The sequence below is a fragment of the Nannobrachium achirus genome (genome assembly GCF_963921795.1).
Source record: "Nannobrachium achirus genome assembly, chromosome: 9".
NCBI lineage: Eukaryota > Metazoa > Chordata > Actinopteri > Myctophiformes > Myctophidae > Nannobrachium > Nannobrachium achirus.
The window spans coordinates 66,496,325-66,516,505 of NC_137818.1; the positions used below are offsets into that span (position 1 = coordinate 66,496,325).

General features: G+C 41.2%; 1 protein-coding gene across 3 annotated transcripts; it reads left to right on the forward strand.

The window, feature by feature from the left end:
• Window positions 1–80: 80 nt before the first annotated feature.
• LOC308291284 (uncharacterized protein) lies at window positions 81–18,664 on the forward strand. 3 transcript variants are annotated; one of them, XM_080733268.1, is made up of 11 exons: window positions 81–109; window positions 2,911–2,978; window positions 3,468–3,521; window positions 3,669–3,713; window positions 3,850–3,903; window positions 5,289–5,371; window positions 6,192–6,259; window positions 6,416–6,636; window positions 6,752–6,824; window positions 12,176–12,319; window positions 17,192–18,664. In XM_080733268.1, exons 4-11 carry the CDS (start codon window positions 3,711–3,713, stop codon window positions 18,190–18,192), a joined length of 1,647 nt encoding a protein of 548 aa, XP_080589394.1. In that variant the 5' UTR covers window positions 81–109; window positions 2,911–2,978; window positions 3,468–3,521; window positions 3,669–3,710; the 3' UTR covers window positions 18,193–18,664. The 3 variants fall into 3 exon arrangements, with proteins under 3 accessions (XP_080589394.1, XP_080589392.1, XP_080589393.1); XM_080733266.1 differs by lacking the exon at window positions 81–109 and adding an exon at window positions 3,132–3,352 and having other exon boundaries at window positions 2,769–2,978; XM_080733267.1 differs by lacking the exons at window positions 81–109; window positions 2,911–2,978 and having other exon boundaries at window positions 3,351–3,521.
• The last annotated feature ends 1,517 nt before the right edge of the window (window positions 18,665–20,181 follow it).

A 20,181-nucleotide genomic window follows, 5' to 3' on the forward strand; every position in this document is an offset into this window, starting at 1 on the left:
TGTGCAATAAGTATGTCTATAGAAGTGTATTGTATAATTTCTTTGGTCTGTTGTACAGTTCATCAGCGGATACTGGAGCTCAGGAAACGCCTTCTGCTGTCCCATCTCTGTATGTATACAATGTCGGGTGTGCATAATTAAGAGTTCCTGTCATGCAATGGCAAAACACTTATTGTAATCTGCCGTACTTAATTAAGGGGCATAGGGGGTATAACGTTGCCACAAATTTCAGCACGTAATAACTGCTGCACGATTCACGCCACCCCCGCAATATCAAAACGTGCGGCTCGGCCGGGAATTGGGTGCTATTACTTTTCTTTCCGATCCGCGTTACCTTGGCAACGTAATTTGCAAAAAACGACGGACAAAAACACCATTGACTTTGAATGGGGGACTGTAAAAAAATGAAACTTTGGCGCCACATTACTCTGGCATACTTTTGCCTAGCAACGTGATTTAAACTTTAAAATGCTCACACAACTTTGGACCTTTTCCGGCCAATAGGGACGAGCTGTAATTAGGGCTCTAATTAAGCCCTGCCCCCTCTGTATTCCTATTGGCTGGGCTTTAAACAGCCATAACTCCACATCACAGCATGGTACCATCTTGAAACTTGGCGTCTGGACTTAAACGGCCAATAGGAACATATTACTTAAATAATATTTTAGATTGTAATTAAAGAACATAAAAGATGAGTGTTAAAGGGATCCCTGGCTAATACGACAAATATGCCTTAACATATTATAATTGTCCTCTATAACTACATTGTAAAATGAAAACACCTTAATTATTTTATTTCTTCTAGAAATAGCTAATCTTTCACTCAATAGGGGAAATGCCTGTCGCAATTTGATGTCATAAATGTCATTTGTGATCTATCCCTATGGAATTTATGGCATGCATGTGCAAATACAAACAAACGTAATACTTCCTATGGTTAATATGAGCATCAAATCAATATGTTTTATTGCACATTGCATGCCATAAAATTACACATGACATTTATGACATCAACTTGCGACAGGCATTTCCCCTATTGAGTGAAAGATTAGCTATTTCCAGAAGAAATAAAATAATAAAGGTGTTTTTAATTTGACGTAGTTATAGAGGACAATTATAATGTATTAAGGCATATTTGTCGTATTAGCCAGGGATCCTTTTAAAATGATTTCATTTACTTCTTTCTATTGTTTTAGAGATTCTTATTTCAGTGGCTGGGGACATGCGTACAAGTGGCTAAATATGTCATTTTACACAGAATAAGCCCATTCCCAAGATACAAAGCAACCTTTCATGGTTGGGTGTGACTTATGGGGGCTAAGTGTTACTGTAAATGGTAATAAAGAAACTGCTGGCTTATTGTGTTTAAAAAGACATATTTAGCCACTTGTACGTATGCCCCCATGCGTACGCATGCCCCACATTTTAGCACGGTAAACGCGATAAAACAATAGAACGAAACATATGAAAACATTTTAACACTCACTTTTTCTTTTCTCTAATTACAATCTAAAATATGAACCCTTGTTGTAAAAAAACAAAGTTGTCCTTTAAGCCCCACCCCTATATTCCTATTGGCTGAGCTTTAAACACGCATAACTCCAGTTTGCAGCATTGTACCGTCTCGGAATTTAGCATTTGTACTTAAACCGCCAATAGGAATGTTCTGTAATTGCTTAAGCCCCGCCCCTCTGCCTTCCTATTGGCTGGGCCTTAAACATCCATAAATCCAGTTCACAGCATGTTACCATCTTGAAACTTGGTGTCTGGAATTAACTCATTCTGTGCCAATCACGTGTATACACGTGATATATTAGCGCATCCCACAGTGCCAATCACGTGTATACACGTGATTCAAAAAAAAAAAAAAAAAAAAAATTTGAAAATTTTTTTTTAAAATTTTTTTTTTTGGACCCCATCAAAACTAGTGAACATGATTTCAATCGCGATTTTGCATGTTTAACCCCCATACAACCCCCATACAACTCAGGTAGCAGACCTCCAAGCTCACAACAGTGTAAAACATAATGGCTATTATCTCAAGAATGCCTGAACGGATTTCCAATCGGATTTTTTTGTTTGAAAGCTGTGAACAAACTGCACAAACCCACAACAATGCAATCCAGGATTGCTTTGGATTTTTTAGAGCTCATTCTTCTCTGTTTTTTTCCCATGCATGAGGTGTGCAAGGTTTAATCATGGCTAAGTTGACGAAAATAAGGCTTTTAAAATGCTTGGTAGCCAATAGCTAACTTCAAGCTAACTTCATCCTCTTCCTGTACATGCACAAAGGAAAGTGTTTAGGCAAGTCATGGCTGCAGGGCTTCTGCATATACCAGCATATCTCTATGGGATTGTCTGTGGCACACTTGGCCCCCTCTAGTGGTGAAAGGGTGGCATTAAATGAGTTAAACGACCAATAGGAACGTATTACTTAAACCCCGCCCCGCTTAAGCCCCGCCCCTATCTTCCTATTGGCTGAGCTTTAAACCAATATAACTCCAGTATGCAGCATGGTACCGTCTCAAAACTTGCTGTGTGTACTTAAACGGCCAATAGGAATGATCTGTAATTGCTTAAGACCCACCCTCTCTGCCTTCTTTTTGGCTGGGCTTTAAACAGCCATAACTCAACACGTTACTGGTCTCAAACTCGGTGGGTGGTCCCACAGTCCCAAGTCAGCGGGTAACTAACATATGCAATGCAGACAAAAATTGAGCTAGGGATTTGTGACAGAAAGAGGCTGGGTTGTAGGACTAGCCGATTAACTTTGAAAACTCCTGCATTTACAACTTTAATGTTTTTCAATCAGCAGTTTCAAATTATATTCATTTGGATCCAACCAGAATTGTTTGTGGTTGACAAATTGGTTATATGGCTGTTTATCACAGTAAAGGTATGTTTTCACAGCACCAAAGTAAAACTGCGAGTTGGACTCATCATGGACCCAGGGCTGGAAAAGTTTTCGTACAAGCACGGTAATCTCTTTTAACCCCAATACATAAACTCTAATGTATTACCTTTACAACTAAAAAAAAAAATCTGGTTTTGAATAACATGTTTGCATCTTGCATTATAATCTCAACCTCATTGCAATACCGTGTAAATTACAAAAATAATACTAATTTCAGCCTTAAAAGTACAGAAGGTGTGGGTGGAACTGAACCGCGACAAATCAACTTTAATGGCAGCGATACGGAGAGCCTTCCCGGTCATTGGTAACAAGAAATTTGTTCTTGCGACTGTTGACGGTTGCAAGAACATTCATGTCATTGGAAAGAAAAGATGGTCATCTTTGGGCCTGCAGACAATGAGCCAGAATAAACGGTCGGCTATCTACATTATACCTAAGGTACAGTATGCTAGATGCCATGCCGTGAGATCATGGATTGCAGGGAAAAGGTTGCCACAAATAGAACCTGCATAACAAAATGAATGTCTGTTTTCTCGTTTTGCTCCCTCCACAGGTTAAAATCACTCGTCCTGAAAATGCGGCAGAGGAGATCCTTTCTTCTGATTCTGTAAGACATCACAAACTACTGCTGCTACTGTGTTGCACAAAACAATGTCTGCCTATCAATCTAGCTGCATGTCATTTAAGCACAATTGTTTATATGCCTTCATACTAGTCTTTTGAGATGTAATCTGTCTTTCTGTTGATAATGCAGGACAAGAATGACACAGATGTGGACCATGATACTTCTGAAGAAATGGTAAGTGAGGTGCAGCTCATGTTTTACTAAGATAAGTGATATTGCAAGCACTGTATCTCTTTCTACTACCTGTTAGTGATGCTGCACATGGAATTGCATGTATTGATTGATATTAGACCGAATCTGCGTCTTGTAGGGTGATGATTCCCAGGGTGTTGAGGTTGACAGCTTACCTGCAGCTGAGCAGTTGGTAAGAATACATACAGCAATGTGCAGCTGCTGTGTTTCACAGAATATTTACGTTGTAACCACATGTGTTACTGGACATCAATTAAAGTCATTACATATGTTTGTCAATGTTTCAGTATGATCTATTAATTGGCTTAATTCCCTCATGTGTATACCCAACCTGCCTCTAATTTTGAAGCACAACATGGCAAGCCCAACTGATAGGCTCAATGAGAGGAGCCATCTGTTTTGGACCCTCAGCTTGTTTCTTCCGATCAAACGTAGTTGTTTGAAGCATGGTTGGTGAAGGGGTGATCATCCGAATGGTGCTTAAATATTAACAGCCACAGGTTTTACTGTTTATAATGCAACATTATATTACACAACAGCATGGTTCAACATGTGGTTGTATCAAATCACGCTTAATCTAAAATTGTGAGGTGGCGCTCCTGTGTTTGACTGACTGTAAAATCAGTAACGTTCTGCAGATCATTCCATCTGCATGTCAGTGACACTGAACATGAATTAAATACCACCATTACAGAATGCTGGGTCATTCAAGCTATTCAGGAGTGACAGATACGGCCATTTAGTGGAAATCCCATTACCGCCAGGAGGTTACAGTGGGCAGTTCTTACGATCAGACAGTGATCTCCACAGGGCAGTTGCCTACATCGTGCCCATTTAAGAACGGCTGAGGCCGTACGTGTCAGAGGGGCTATCAGTTGATGAAAAATTGGTAATGTTTATATTTGACCAAAGAGCATTTATAACACAACATTTGATCACCATACGTTGATTGTAGGGTAGTTGTGATTCAAAATTTCCCTACAATCATACTATACTGTAATTATTAGTGCAGAAATTGTTATTGTTAACTTGAATTGTTAAATGAAATGTGTAATCATGAGTAATTGTCTGCTCCATCTGTCACTGGAGTCACTCATAATTGGCTATAACTAGTCCCCTTTACTATTTTACTATTTATTTACTTACTATCTACTATTTAATACTTTACTATTCTCAATCTCAACCTTAAGAGGTGGCTTAAAGCAAGTCAAACTTAGAATCATGGGTAACACTCACTGTCACTGTTGTCACTCATAACTAGTATTTGTGTCCCCTAAATGTTCTTACAGCACTGTTTTGTACTGTATTGTATGTATTGAATGTATTGTATGTTTTGTATGGATAGCCTTTTACCACTTTTGTACAGCCTGCCCAGGGACTACAGATAAAAATTAGCCTATGGCTAACTCTGGCTCATTTACATAGAGGTGAAAACTGACATGTCGATCAATGAGTACTGTCCCTGTCAAATAAAGAAATAAAATTGTTGTGCCCTAAACTCTTTGATCTTAACCTTTACTTTCGATGTGTGTTTTATAATACTTGTGTTTCACTCAGGTTGTCAAGGAGCTTTGCGGGAAGTGCCAGCAGCAGGTTCCACTGCAATATTTGGAAAAACACTTGTACTTCTGTGGAACTGGGTAATTCTAACTTTTACATTTGTGTGCTAAGCTGTGCAATAAGTATGTCTATAGAAGTACTTCTTTGGTCTGTTGTACAGTTCATCAGCAGATACTGGAGCTCAGGATACGCCTTTTGCTGTCCCATCTCTGTATGTATACAAAGTCGGGTGTGCATAATATCATTTAACATTTTATTTTGAGCTTTTAAAGGTGATACACCATGAAATTTCACTTTTCCTATTTTAAAACCTTTTTTGGGGGTCCCACTTCTATCCTCGCAAAGTCCCATTTCTGACCGTTGTGTCTTTCTCTGGTTTTGAGAAGGCGAAGGTTAAAAGTATCCCACGGGTTCTCAAAACAGGCTGTCCAGATTTGCTGCCAATTGTGACGTCATCTGCCGATTGTGACGTCATCATAAAAAAAAAGAACTTCAAATAATTTAGCCTCAAACCTTTTGAAAAACGTTTTTGGGACATAAACAATATGACATAAATACTTTTTAAATGCATTGTGTCACCTTTAAATACCAATAGAGTAGTGAACATTATGGCTTTGCACTGACGTCTGGAGGACATCATGTTTGCCTTTAACATTTGTTGTGCCTCAAGTCAGCTGGTAACTAACATGAAATGCAGAGAAAAATGGCGCTATGGATTTGTGTTAGAAAGAGGCTGGGTTGTAGGACTAGACGATTAACTTTGAAAACTCCTGCATTTACAACTTAAATGTTTTTCAATCAGCAGCTTAAAAATGTATTAATTTGGATCCGAACAGACTTTTTTGTGCTTGACAAATTAGTTATATGACTTTTTATCACAGTAAAGGTATGTTTTCACAGCACCAAAGTAAAACTGCGAGTTGGACTCATCATGGACCCAGGGCTGGAAACGTATTCAATTAAGCAAGGTATTGTAATCCCTTTTAACCCCAATACATTCACTTTAATGTATTACCTTTACAATTAAAACTAAATCTGATTTTAAATAACATGTTTACGTTTTGCATTATAATCTCAACTACATTACAATACTGTGTAAATTACAAAAATAATACTCATTTCAGCCTTAAAAGTACAGAAGGTGGAAGTGGAACTGACCCGCGACAATTCAACTTTAATGGCAGCGATACGGAGAGCCTTCCCGGTCATTGGTGACCAGAAATTTGTTCTTGCGACTGTGGACAGTCGCAAGAACATTAATGTCATTGGACAGGAATTATGGTCATCTGAGGGTCTGCGGACAATGAGCCAGAGTAAACAGTCGGCTGTCTACATTATACCTAAGGTACAGTATGCTAGATGCCATGCTGTGAGATGATGGATTGCAGGCAAAACGTTGCTACAAATAGAACCTGCATAATGAAATGAAGGTGTGTTTTCTCGTTGTGCTCCCTCCACAGGATAAAATCACTCGTCCTGAAAATGAGCCAGAGGAGATCCTGACATCAGACGAATCAGATGGGGAGTCTGAAGGCAATAACTTTTTTCATTTATTTTTAGCAATTCAAAAACAAGGCCTGCTCACGTTTTAGGAGGGTAGTATGAGTAAAAAAAAAAAAAAATGCTGTTTTTAATGAATCTATCTATAAATGCGACAAATCTCTGTCTGCGTGTGTGTCTGTAATCCGCGTATCTCGAGAACCGTTCGTCCCACCGGCTTCAGATTCGGCACGCGCGTTCCCCGCGAGGCGCGGAGTGCAGTGCCGGGCCTCGGCCCGACCCGGCGCGCGGTTTTCCCAAAGCTGCGCGAAACGTTCGGAATCTCCTTACGCGGAGCTGATTGTTGACATCAGGCTGTTCCGGAGGAAATCGGCGCAATCGCTGACTCATTGTGACATCACTTCATAAAAGGCTCTGACATCATGTACGCCACATGAGTCAACAAAAAATGGACGCATATAGACGTGTTCTGATGTTCATATATGGGCTTAAATGGACACAGGCAAACATATGGCCTGTGTCCATTTATGACAACAGGTATAATGGGGTTTGCATTAAAGGGGGAACCGGCACTGTGTCTGCAACACAGTCGGAGGCACAGACAGATACAGAGATCTCCATAATGGGGAATAAAGGGACACAGACAAACAGATATAGAGATATCCATATATGGGCATAAAATGTATGCAGACAGACAGATACAGAGATCTCCATATGTGGGCATGAAATGGACGCTTAGAGACAGATAACTCCATATATGGGCATAAATGGACACAGGCAAACAGACGGTCAAAACGGGTCCGACAGAGATCTCCATATATGGGCATAACATGGACGTAAACAGACAGATATCTCCATATATGGGCATAAATGGACACACGCAAACAGATGGTCAAAACGGGTCCTACAGAGATCTCCATATATGGGCATTAAATGGATGTAGACAGACAGATTTCTCCATATATGGGCATAAATGGACACATGCAAACAGATGGTCAAAACAGATCCTAACAGGTATAATGGGGTTTGCATTAAAGGGCGGGGCATTCATTCCCTATTTACATTGTTCCCGTGTTGGCCAGCGCACAAAACTAGACGCTCAGGGCGGCCGAGCTTCTAGTGGTTAAAATGGAGTTTGAAGTTAGAAGGGGTGTGTATGAGGAGAGGCCCAGGAGGAGGAGGGCCAGGTAAGACTTACATCAAATATCTAAATATTGAATCAAGCAAATTAAAAACTGTTCAGGGTATTCCTAAAATCCTGATTAGACGATAAAATGACATTTTTTTTTCTGAAAGTGGAATATCCCTTTAAGCCCTGCCCCCGCTTAAGCCCCGCCCCTATATTCCTATTGGCTGAGCTTTAAACAGCTATACCTCCAGTTTACTGCATCCGTCTCGAAACTGTGTGCACTTAGAAAGCCAATAGGAATGAGCAGTAATTGGGGCACGGTGGCGCTGTCGCTTCACAGCTAGAAGATCCTGGGTTCGATTCCCGGCGGGGGGCTGGGGGCGTGTTCCCTCATCATCATCGTCATCACACCCTAGGTGGGGTTGGCAAAAGGGCCTTTCTGTGTGGAGTTTGCATGTTCTCCCCATGTCTCCTAGGGTAGATACCCTCACAAAAACATGCAGTAATCCTGGTCTCTATAATGCTTCCCCCTGGCCAGCCGGGGCGCCTGATGGAGGGGAAAGGAACTGGTTGGAATAACGTGTTCCTTCCACGCGCTACGTCTGAACCGGGGAAATCCCCACTGTCAGTTGAAAAGAAGCAACCTGGACTCCTCATGCATAGAAGGAAGCATGAGTTCAGTCCGTTGTTTCCCCAGAAGCGGCAGAAGGAGAGCAGAGCGCAGGATTACATAGGCAATTATTATTAAAAAAATAAAAACAAAGATTGATTGCTGAAGCCCCGCCCCCTCTCTTTCTATATGCTGAGCTTTAAACAGCCATAACTCCAGTTTGCAGCATTCTACCGTCTCAGAATGTGGTGTGTGTACTTACACGGCCAATAGGAATTATCTGTAATTGCTTAAGCCCCGCCCCCTCTTCCTTGCGCAATTATATTTTGGTGCAAGAGAGGGATCGGAAGGAGTAAATTCTTACTTACAGGTATGCGTCAGACCGAAGGCATACTGAATACCAGAACACTGGCTGGGCTTTAAACAGCCATAACTCCATTTCCCAAAACGTTAGTCGGTGGGTAGTCCCACAGTCCCAACGGCTACTTAAAATGTCTCAGAAATGTTCTTTTCTAGTAACTATTTGTTGTCAAATTGTTCCTGATTAATATGCAAAAATCACGATACAGTACGTTAACACATCGGGTGCCCAGAATTATTCGACGTTTAATTTGCTGGTGCCCATGGCAACCCGCCATTTTACCTACCTTCGAAGTACTGGCGAGAAAAGTAATCCGAGTAAATGTAATCCAAGTATGTCAAGTTTATTTCGCGAAAATCTTTTCTTTCAGTCAGGACCGTTTTTTATCAATTTTAAGCCACAGTGTTTGTGTTACGGCCGGTAGAAGAGGCTGCCGTTTCGAGAAAAAAAAGGAAGAGAATCCGGAGAAAACAGCATTTTTGTGCAGCCGCTAAACAGGAAGTCAACAAGACAGACAGCACGTCCGGGTGACGTAATTTTGCGCTGCATGTTGGGAAATGGAGTTTGTTTCATCACCGTGGTAGCCAAGTGCAGTAGCTACAGTACAGTATATTTAACTGTACAACGCTTCAAACGTGTCTATGGGCACACGTAGACATCAAAGAGTTTGGCGCGTGGGCACCACGTGGGCGTTTAGTGTGTTAACTCATTTAGTGCCACCCCTTTCACCACTAGAGGGCGCCCAGTGGCCATAGAAAATCCCATAGAGATATGCTGGTATATGCAGAAGCCCTGCAGCCATGACTTGCCTGAACACTTTCCTTTGTGCATGTACAGGAAGAGGATGAAGTTAGCTTGAACTTAGCTATTGGCTACCAAGCATTTTAGAAGCCTTATTTTCGTCAACTTAGCCATGATTAAACCTTGCACACCTCATGCATGGGAAAAAAACAGAGAAGAATGAGCTCTAAAAAATCCAATGCAATCCTGGATTGCATTGGAGTGGATTTGTGCAGTTTGTTCAAAGCTTTCAAACAAAAAAATCCGATTGGAAATCCGTTCAGGCATTCTTGAGATAATCGCCATTATGTTTTACATGTTATGTAAACAAACATGGCTGCCCTGTATGTTAGATGGGGTTGTATGGGGTGGAACATGCAAAATCGCGATTGAAATCATGTTCACTAGATTTGATGGGGTCCAAAAAAAAAATTTTTTTTTTTTTTTTTTTTTTTAATATCCCGAACTAGTTCGGGATAGGCACTCTGGGATGCGATAATATATCCCGAACTAATTCGGGATAGGCACTCAATGAGTTAATATGATGGCAAAGCAAGCACTCGTCTGCACAGAAACTGTAGCAAGTCTTTGCACAGAGTAACATTGCAACCTAACTACCATGAATATTGTGGATGTGGAATGTTTTGAATCCTTTTGGCGATGTTGATTTTGAACAGAACTAATTTTGGGACCATTCTCTATAGTTTACAATGGTTTGTAATGCAGGCTTCCACCCGATGTGGTCATGTGGTAGTTATTATAATAATAATAATAATAGTGGGGCGGCATAGCTCAGGGGTAGAGAAACCGTTATTAGAGCACGAAGGGTTCCCAGTTCGAATCCGGGCTCCCCCTGAGTTAATGTCGAAGGGTCCTTGGGCAAGACTCTGAACCCCGGTGAGCAGGTTGGTGCCTTGCATGGTTTCCTCCGCCACCGGTGTATGAATGTGTGTGTGAATGGGTGAATGTAATGCACAATCTCTGTAAAGCGCTTTGGATAAAAAGTGCTATATAAATGCACCATTTACCATTTACCATTTTATAATAATAATAACCAGTAAGACTCCCTAATCGGGAGATAAGCGACCATCACGTCGTCACGTCGCATACACAAACTTTAGAAGGCAATCAGGAGGGAATATGGGAAATGGGACAGATCCATGTTGATGACAGGACTTTAGAGATGCTGTGAACTTTGCGTGATTTTAGGCCAAAATCTGTACGAGCAGTGTCCAAAAATGTGTTTTGCAAAAATCGGCCTGATGGTGGCGCTAGCAGAGGGCCATGTGAGAAATCAGGGCCAGGAGTAGTTATAATAATAATGTTTTTTTAGCACTAACATTAGCATTAGCATTTTTAACATTAACATTTTTAGCATTATCTTTTTAGCATTAGCATTACCATTTTTAGCATTAGCATTTGTTGCATTAGCATGCGTTAGCATTAGCATTTGTTAACATTGGCATTTGTTAGCATTATCATTAGCATGTTTAGCTTAGCATTAGCGGAAGTAGCGGTCAGCATTAGCAGTTAGCCGTTGGGACTGTAACATGTTGGGAAGTGGAGTTATGGATGTTTAAAGCTCAGCCAATAGGAAGACAGAGGAGGTGGGGCTTATCATTACAGCTCGTCCCTATTGGCCATCTAAAGTACTCACACCAAGTTTCAAGACCCTACTATGCTGCAAACTGGCGGTATAGCTGTTTAAAGCTCAGCCAATAGGAAGATAGGGGCGGGGCTTAAGAGGGGGCGGATTGGGGTAATACGTCCCTATTGGCCATTTAAGTCCAGAGTCCAGACACCAAGTTAAGAAGGTACCATGCAGTGAACTGGAGTTATGGCTGTTTAAAGCCCAGCCAATAGGAATACAGAGGGGGCGAGGCTTAATCAATTACAGCTCGTCCCTATTGGCCGCAAAAAGTCCAAAGTCGTGTGAGCGTTTTAAAGTTTAAATCACGTTGCTAGGCAAAAGTATGCCAGAGTAATGCGGCACCAAAGTTTCTTTTTTTTTTCAGAGTCCCCCATTCAAAGTGAATTGAATTTTTGGGCGTTGTTTTTTTTTTTTTTTTTTTTTTTTTGTATATATTGCGGGGGTGGCGTAAACCGTGTGACAGTTATTACGTGCCGAAATGTGTTGTGACATTATAGCTAACTAACTAACTAAGTATGGCGGATTACAATAAGTGTTTTGCCATTTCATGGCAAGCACACTTAATAATAATATCAATTACACACCCCATGAAACCTTAAATGCATGGAGTTTATTTTGCTTTTGTTGCATTCTCATGCCAATAATAATATGATGACCGGCGGTGTCCAAAAATTGAGTCTCCTACTGCGTGTCCTATTGACTGATGACCCGGTCATCAAAATATTGGCTCAGGCCAGAAACAGCTCAACGGCATCATGGGGTGTGTAATTGATAGACCATAAGTAATTGTTATTGTTTAATGTTGCTGAATGCTAACTCCCCCTTCTTCTTTTTCCAATGGTGTTTTCCACAGACCGCCACAGGAAGAGGTCTACTGTATCTGGAAAGATGGCCTCCAAAAGACATTCACCATTGCTAGAGGAACAGCGAGAGATGGTGAAGGGACATGGACTGTTAGATGCAAGCCTGAAACCTGTAGTGAAGTTGTGCAGGATAGGTATGTACCGTTTAATTTCCTCCTAGTTTCCACTGACTTCTGCAGATCGAGACCCAAAACGGCTATCTTACCTTCATAAGTATTTATTTGGTCCCCAAAATAATGGTCCAGGATTTCAGGGCATATTCCATTTTGGGTCGCTATGTCCTACCTGACCAGGGCTTCAGACAGGAGTGAGAGGGTACATATTCCCAGCGAGCTCTGAGAGCGTCCTCATCCGAGGACGGAGCGTCAGCAGGTTAGCATTTCACCAGCGTTAGTTTTACTGAGGTTAGGGTTAAGGTTAGGAGGTGGTGGGTCCTCCTGTCCTCCTGTGGAGCGTCCTAGGACGCTTAGGGCGGATTCACACTGCGGTCTCGGGACCGGTCTCGAGGCTACTTGGCAGATGTTTTGACAGTGTGAAGCCTGCGGTATTCCTCAGAAACGGATCAACGCAACCAGCCTTGAAACCACCTCAAGAGGTAGTCTCGAGGCTGCTTGATGCGACCTTGTGAATGGTGAGCTGCAGTGTGAAGCAACCGTCCACAAAACCGGTTTTGATGTTGAACGTGACCTCATATAAAGTCGACGAGTCGGGCGTCGCCACAAATAAACACTAGGTAACAGTTGTCGACATCAGCGACGCGTTAGATTGCTTGCTTGCTGGAGATTTGGGCAGACGCTGACATCCAAACGCAATTAGACAATACCCACAAAAATGCAGACATATTTTCGGTAATCAGTGAGTATATGCGTGTACGTGGATTTAACAGAACAATAGAACAATGCCGTGCTAAAGTCAAGTGGCTCAAACTACACTATCATAAAGTTAAGGATGCCCTGCTAAAAACTGGCAGCTCCACAGATGAAAAAGATACATTTATTTATTTAACCCTGACATCCTAGACCTAGAATCAAAACCCATCACCCGTCCAATAAATCCGAGTCCGTCAACACCTTCAACTTCTTCATCATCATCATCATCATCAGCAGCAGCAGCAGCAGCAGCAGCAGCAGCATCTCCGACTCCACTCTCCAGCCGAAGACAGCACGGGCATGTCCCGTTTTGGTGTCGTAGCGTTAATACTAGTGTACCAACGCTTTTTCGCCTCGTTTCTTTTTCTTTGAGGAAGCCACTGATTTGCACTCACTAGCAAACTTGTTCTAATATAATGTGCAGTGCATGCAGTGTGCCTGCTTGACGTGCTTGTTACCCTTAATGTGAATATTAATTAAGCCACACTGTGGCTTGTGAAAGCGTTTCAATTGTAGGCTACGTTGATTATTAAATAATAAAAATAATAACGTGCGCTGGAAGTCTGACACAGTGACTCGCTCATCATTTTTTCTGTTTCTGCGCCTGGAAAATAGCAGATCCACAAGCTCACGTGTCGTGGATGAGAGGCATTGTGAGCTGGTAGATCAGCGAACGTCACTCGACGCCTACTATACAGGTCTATTGATATGCAAATAGAGTTGTTTCTTTGTTAAACGGTTGTCGAGGTGTGAACTTCAGGGGGTGCGAGACCCCGGCTCAGAAAAGGTTTGGTCGTCGGGGACCACTGCAACACTGTTCCACACTGCGCTGTCGCGCGTCATTGAATTGTTACATCAACTTTCGTGCCTGAATTTCTTGGCGACCAGAATCAGCAATGTCGGATAGTTGATGACGTCTGTTTTCAACAGCGAGGCACATGTGCATACCGCCACCTATAGGATCAGGACGTATAGTGCTAGTGGTCTCCAGGGAGGCCAGAAGGCATGCCAATGTGAATGCTGGCCAGCGTGAACCAGCAACCGTTTTCAGAATCAGTTCTAATCAAACGGATTGCAGTGTGAATCCGCCCTTAGAGAGCTCTTCGTCCCTCCCTGTTTCTGTATGCCTGACAATATACAGGAACGGGCAGACAAATTAAAGAAGAAAACACTTTTAGGTTTTGCCAACAAACAAAAGCCTTCTTCAGGGCCTCATGCTTTTCCCACCACCTTGTCCCTCCAATTGGAGAAAGCCTTCTGTGTCGCTTGTCCTCTGCCTGGCTTTTCATTCTCCGACAGATTCATTATTGTATGACTCTCTGATGAACACTGCAACTGTGTAGAGAGGCATTTATATATATATTTTTTTACCTTGCATATTAGATGCTCCATCTGTCGCATATCGACAAAGTACTGTCTGGTAGACTGCTTGCACTTGACCAATGCAATGAGCCTCTCATTAAACAATAACCACATTAGTTGCATATCTCAGAATAACGGAGCACTGATCCCGAGAGGGGATATCCTGTGTTGTGTCAATTTGGACTGAGAACTTCTATGATTTTAATTTTTTATGAGTTTGACAAAGGAACTAATTTGCAACTAGTGAGATGCTCTTTCAGGATCACAACATACTTTCCCAGAAGAAGAATGACCTCTAAAAAGTTGTGCTGTGGCAGGGTGTTTGTGTTGGAGCGCCTCTATGCTGTAGAAGAGTTCATGTGCAACCTCTTCAAGAGAGAGATGGAGACACTAGAAACTTAGGAGAGACAAGACAAACTTCTGCACGTCCCTAGTAACAATCATTGTTACAATTATTGTATAATAATATACAATACTATAGGCTACATACAATATACAATTAAATTGTATAATATCCTATCTAGTAGTCATATGTCATACAAAAATAACAATCTAGGTATCACAATATGTTTCAGTCACAGTAGGCTAGTATTAATATTGTTCAGTGTACTCCCAAAATGTTCACAGGATCGTAGGCTAGGCCTACTGTAGATGTTGTTGGAGCGGTGAAACCCGGCTCCCTATAAACAGCTGTCCATGGCTATGTGGCCACACACACACACGCACGCGCGCGCGCACACACACACACACACACACACACACACACACACACACACACACACACACACACACACACACACACACACACACACACACACACACACACACAGATCTAGAACACATAGAATGTAAAAATATAGATCTAGAACACATAGAATCAATAAAAAATATAGATCTAGAACACATATAATTTATATATAGAACACTTAGTATTCATAGATCTAAAACACATAGAATAAAAACCATAGATCTGGAACTGCTCAAATTCACTGCTCCAATTCGAACCGAGGTTTGATTGTTTTCATTCGAGGCAGCACTATGTTATTTAGGAATATCAATCTAGAAATATATATATATATATATATATATGTCACGGTTTGTTAGAGAAACAGGACGGTCGAGAAACGGAGCACTCGCCGTGCAGCACGGGGCGGAACAAGCGGTCGCCACAACAACGTCCTCCAGGCGGAGCCGCTCGATTGTCCACGACATTGCAAGCGGCGCGCAGGCCAGCGGACCTTGGTCCTGCTCTTCGCCCCCGAGCACTGCAGGTGCGAGTGGCCGCGAAGAGCGGGCCAGGGCCGCGCGGCCGGCCGCGCGAGTTACGAAGCCGTGCTGAATGCAATCGTTATATTTACGGCCTGGGCAAGCCCACGATAAACGCCCTGTCCAAGTGACTACAATGGAGCTAATGGCTAAGCTAGGCTAGGCTAGGCTAGGCTAGGCTAGGCTAGTAAATAAAGTCGCAAATAGAGTCGCAAACGAGTGACGTCAGCGCCTTCACTAGTGAATGGCTGTCGTCGCCACCTGGTGGTGATTGGTGTGTGGTGAACGACAAAACAAGCGCTCTTACATAGAACGTCCTGAGTTACCCAAACATACTGTAACATATATATATATATATATATATATATGTGTGTTTTTTTCTAGATTGATATTCCTATGCACTATGCATTGTTATATTGTTGATGTACTGACATATTATCTTATTATAGTGATGTACCTGCTTATTTTTTTTCTACTTTAAACCTGTAAAACATTTTATTACTAAATTCATTAACATCACATAGTAGCTTATTTGGGAAAATATTATATTTATATATGCATTGTAGAATATGTACATTTTACAATTTCCATGACGTTAGTAATCTCCATACATGGAGTTTTGTGCACATACAAACACTCATACACAGGGACCTACACACAAAGCCAGACGTAGGAGCAGTTAGCACCGCTTTAAAGCACAGTAAAGGTGTCGTTGCAGTTTCATTACATTATCCCACCCCAAAGCACAAGCAAAACAAACGTCAACTGTATCCATCATATCTGACCCACAGCTATAACACAGAGGAAACATGCAGGGAACATTTTAAATGTAGGCCTAGAATTATTGAACGCTTTAACCAGTGAAAATAGCAGATATACAAGCTCACAGCGTGGCACCGAGTGCCACGCTGCAAGCTAGTAGATCTGCTATTTTTGAAAAAGTCGTGAAAATGTGTGCAAATCTTTGAATGTATGTATTTTCAAAGCAAACGTTTTTTTTTTTTCTTTTTTTTTTTTTACTAAAATTTTGCTTCTGGTTGGTCCCTGGAACTAAATATTTTGAGATGGGGGTCCGTGGCCAAATACATATCATTGTGGGGGTCCTTCACATGAAAAGGTTTGAGAACCACTGACATAGTAGTCTCTCAAGAACAGACTAACTGAGCTCCAGTCAAGTGAAAAGGACCTTTTCTTTGACGATGGTTATAGCCAGATTGCTGACATAGAAAAATAGTTTTAAAAAATGAAAAAAAAAAAAAAACCCCTTAGAAGGATTCAAAAGACACTTATAGAATCGGATCAAAATTCCAAATTTCACGATTTTTCTAAAATGGCAGATCTACAAGCTCGCAGCGCGGCACTCGGTGCCGCGCTGTGAGCTTGTATATCTGCTATTTTTCAATAGTTAAAGCATAAAATAATACACAATATAGTATACCCGTTCTGAATGGGTTAAAGATCTAACCTCAAATGTTTTTTTTGTTTGTCTTTAATGTGTCTTTTTCCTAGACTTCCTGCACCTCCCTGGGTGTAAAGAGGCGGTCGCCCCTGAACGACAGGCGAGGAGCCAGGAAGAACAGGAGGAGCTACTTCAAAGACCAGAGGAAAGCCAACACATGAAAACACAGGCTGATGTCGACTGTGGGACATCACAACCAACCGCCGATGACCAGCTCTCTCGTTTTGCTTTAAACACACTGAAAGCACAAAATACACAAAATGTGGAAGGACAAAGATTGTCTTTGAGCAAGAACCCGTCCCAGGACCTGAAATCAACAAAACAAACTTACTCAAAACCTAGGTTTAGGGTTAGGTTTAGGAAGAAGCATAAGGTAACTTGTGAGGTTTGTGGAAAGGAATGTGGTTACAAGTCTCATCTACAAAGACACATGATGATTCATACAGGGGAAAGGCCCTTTACTTGTGAGGTTTGTGGAAAGGCATTTAGTTGTAAAAGCGGTCTACAATTGCACATGAGGATGCATACAGGGGAAAAGCCCTTTGTGTGTACAGTTTGTGGCAAAGGCTGTAATCACAGCAGTCATCTAAAAACACACATGGCACAAATGCATTCAGAGAAAAGGCCTTACATTTGTGAAGTTTGTGGCAAAGGTTTTAAAATAATCGGATACCTGAAATCACACCTGAAGATGCATACAACGGAAAAGCCCTTTAGTTGTATGGTTTGTGGAAAAGACTTTAGACATCACAATAGTTTCAGACAACACATGAAGACTCATACAGGAGAAAAATCCTATATTTGTGGAGTTTGTGGGAATGGTTTTAGTCAAAAGACTACTCTACAAATACACATGAGGATTCACACAGGAGAAAAACCTTTTAAATGCACATTTTGTGCGAAACTATTTAATCGTAGAGAAAATCTAAAACTACATGTGAGGAGGAAACATACTGAGGGGAGGCCATATTCCTGTCCCACCTGCAGTAAACGCTTCAAAACCAGCCCTAATTTAGCCCAACACGTGCGCGTGGTAAAACACACAGCCTAGCACCTTTAGTTGCGCGTGGTAAAACATATAGCGTAGCACCTTTAGTTGCGCGTGGTAAAACATATAGCGTAGCACCTTTAGTTGCGCGTGGTAAAACATACAGCATAGCACCTTTAGTTGCGGTTTGGGAAACGATGTGTTCAAAATGCCCATCTGAAGATGATGAGCATTCATAAAGAGAAGTTATTTGAACAGTACGTAAAAATAAAACACACAGACAAATAAACCATTTTTTAAACCATCCTATATTTGTGGAGTTTGTGGGGATGGTTTTAGTCAAAAGGCTACTCTACAAATACACATGAGGATTCACACAGGAGAAAAACCTTTTAAATGCACATCTTGTGCGAAACGATTTAGGCGTAGAGATACTCTAAAACAACATGTGAGGAGTTGCAGTTTGGCAAATGAATGTGTTCAAAGATGAAGATGATGAGCATTCATAGAGAGGAGAAGTTCTTAGTTGAACAGTAGGTGAATAAATAAAACACACACACACACACACACAAATAAACCTTATTATTTGAATACAGTAGAGCACATCATACTCATCATATAGAGATGAGGTTACTCACTACTCACGAGAGAGAGAGAGAGAGAGAGAGAGAGAGAGAGAGAGAGAGAGAGAGAGAGAGAGAGAGAGAAATAAACCTTATTAGTTGGATACAGTAGAGCACATCATACTCATCATATAGAGATGAGGTTAGTACTCACATGCTGGTGTGAGAGAGAGAGAGAGAGAGAGATCTCTCAACGTCACGAAAACCAAGGATCTGATAGTGGACTTGTGGAGGCCAAAGAGAAAGCACGCCCCAATTCACATTGGTGGCGTTGAGGTAGAGCGAGTCAGTGATTTCAAATTCCTAGGAATCCCCATCCGGAATCAATGGAGGCAAATGTACTATTGGGACAAATACGAAAAATATCAAGTCTCATTTTGGGGGTGAACTACTCCTTTAACCCCTTATAACCAATCTAGCTTGTAGATCTTTTTCAAAATGAAATCTAAAAATGTTTAAATATTTGTGTGCATTCTAACACAAATCGTGTATGTATCAGCACAAGATATTTTCAGATGTTAGTCCACTGCCAAATACATATTAATTTGAGGGTTCCTCATATGAACAGGTTTGAGAACCACTGTTCCATGGTGTATTCTTAGCATTCTTAATCAGATTAATCATGTCTTAAGGATGAATTAATCATGATTAAACATGTATAGAAATATGTCCAAAATATGCCATATCTTTCTGTACAGTGTTGTGGGAATGGAAAATAAAGGCGTAAAAGATACATTTATCATACTGTATGCACCGGTATGTATGTATGTATACATGTAAGTTTGTTAATTATAATCATTATTTTATTTATGCATGCAGATCTTTTTTTTTACCATTTATGTTGCAAATAAAATTCAATAGGCCTATGTCTAAAACAATGGATTACAGTTTAATCATCAATCAAACTAAATAAATATGAATTAATGAAAGTAAGACATGATGACAATGCCTCTGAACATTGGCTTGCAATGGCTGCAAACAGCCAAGAGCCAACATGCAATAATATTAGGCATACAGTAACATCCAGGAAAGAAAGTTGCCCTTTTGAGGAGAAGTGGAACTTACAAGTCATGGAAGTTTAGCATGAGGACGATCTACCCAGTACCTACAGTACTACTGAGAATGACTTGATATCCAGGCTACAGGTAAAACATTCAGTTGATACACGTGAGCAAGACAGGCAATACAAGCGTTTGTTACAGTTGCCAGTAGTGCTGTTTATTGCCTATGACATACATGGGCAACATGCGGCCCCCGCCTTCACTTAATGCGGCCCGCAGGTTAATACCAGACTACTGATATATTATTGATTTCAGCTGTTACAATTCCAAACATGACATGCTTTAATTACGTCTTATTAGTAGCTTAATGACTAGTATAGTAATATTAAATTACTTAATTGTATAATTAATTGTATTTTTTTTTTATG

Excerpts from the sequence above, each read along its gene's own strand:
- LOC308291284 (XM_080733266.1), top strand. The coding sequence starts at position 2,798 with ATGTTTTTCAATCAGCAGTTTCAAATTATATTCATTTGGATCCAACCA. Across the intron at positions 2,979-3,131 it reads AAAGTTTTCGTACAAGCACG|CCTTAAAAGTACAGAAGGTG; the intron begins GTAATCTCTTTT and ends TACTAATTTCAG. Across the intron at positions 5,372-6,191 it reads TTGTACTTCTGTGGAACTGG|CACCAAAGTAAAACTGCGAG; the intron begins GTAATTCTAACT and ends ATGTTTTCACAG.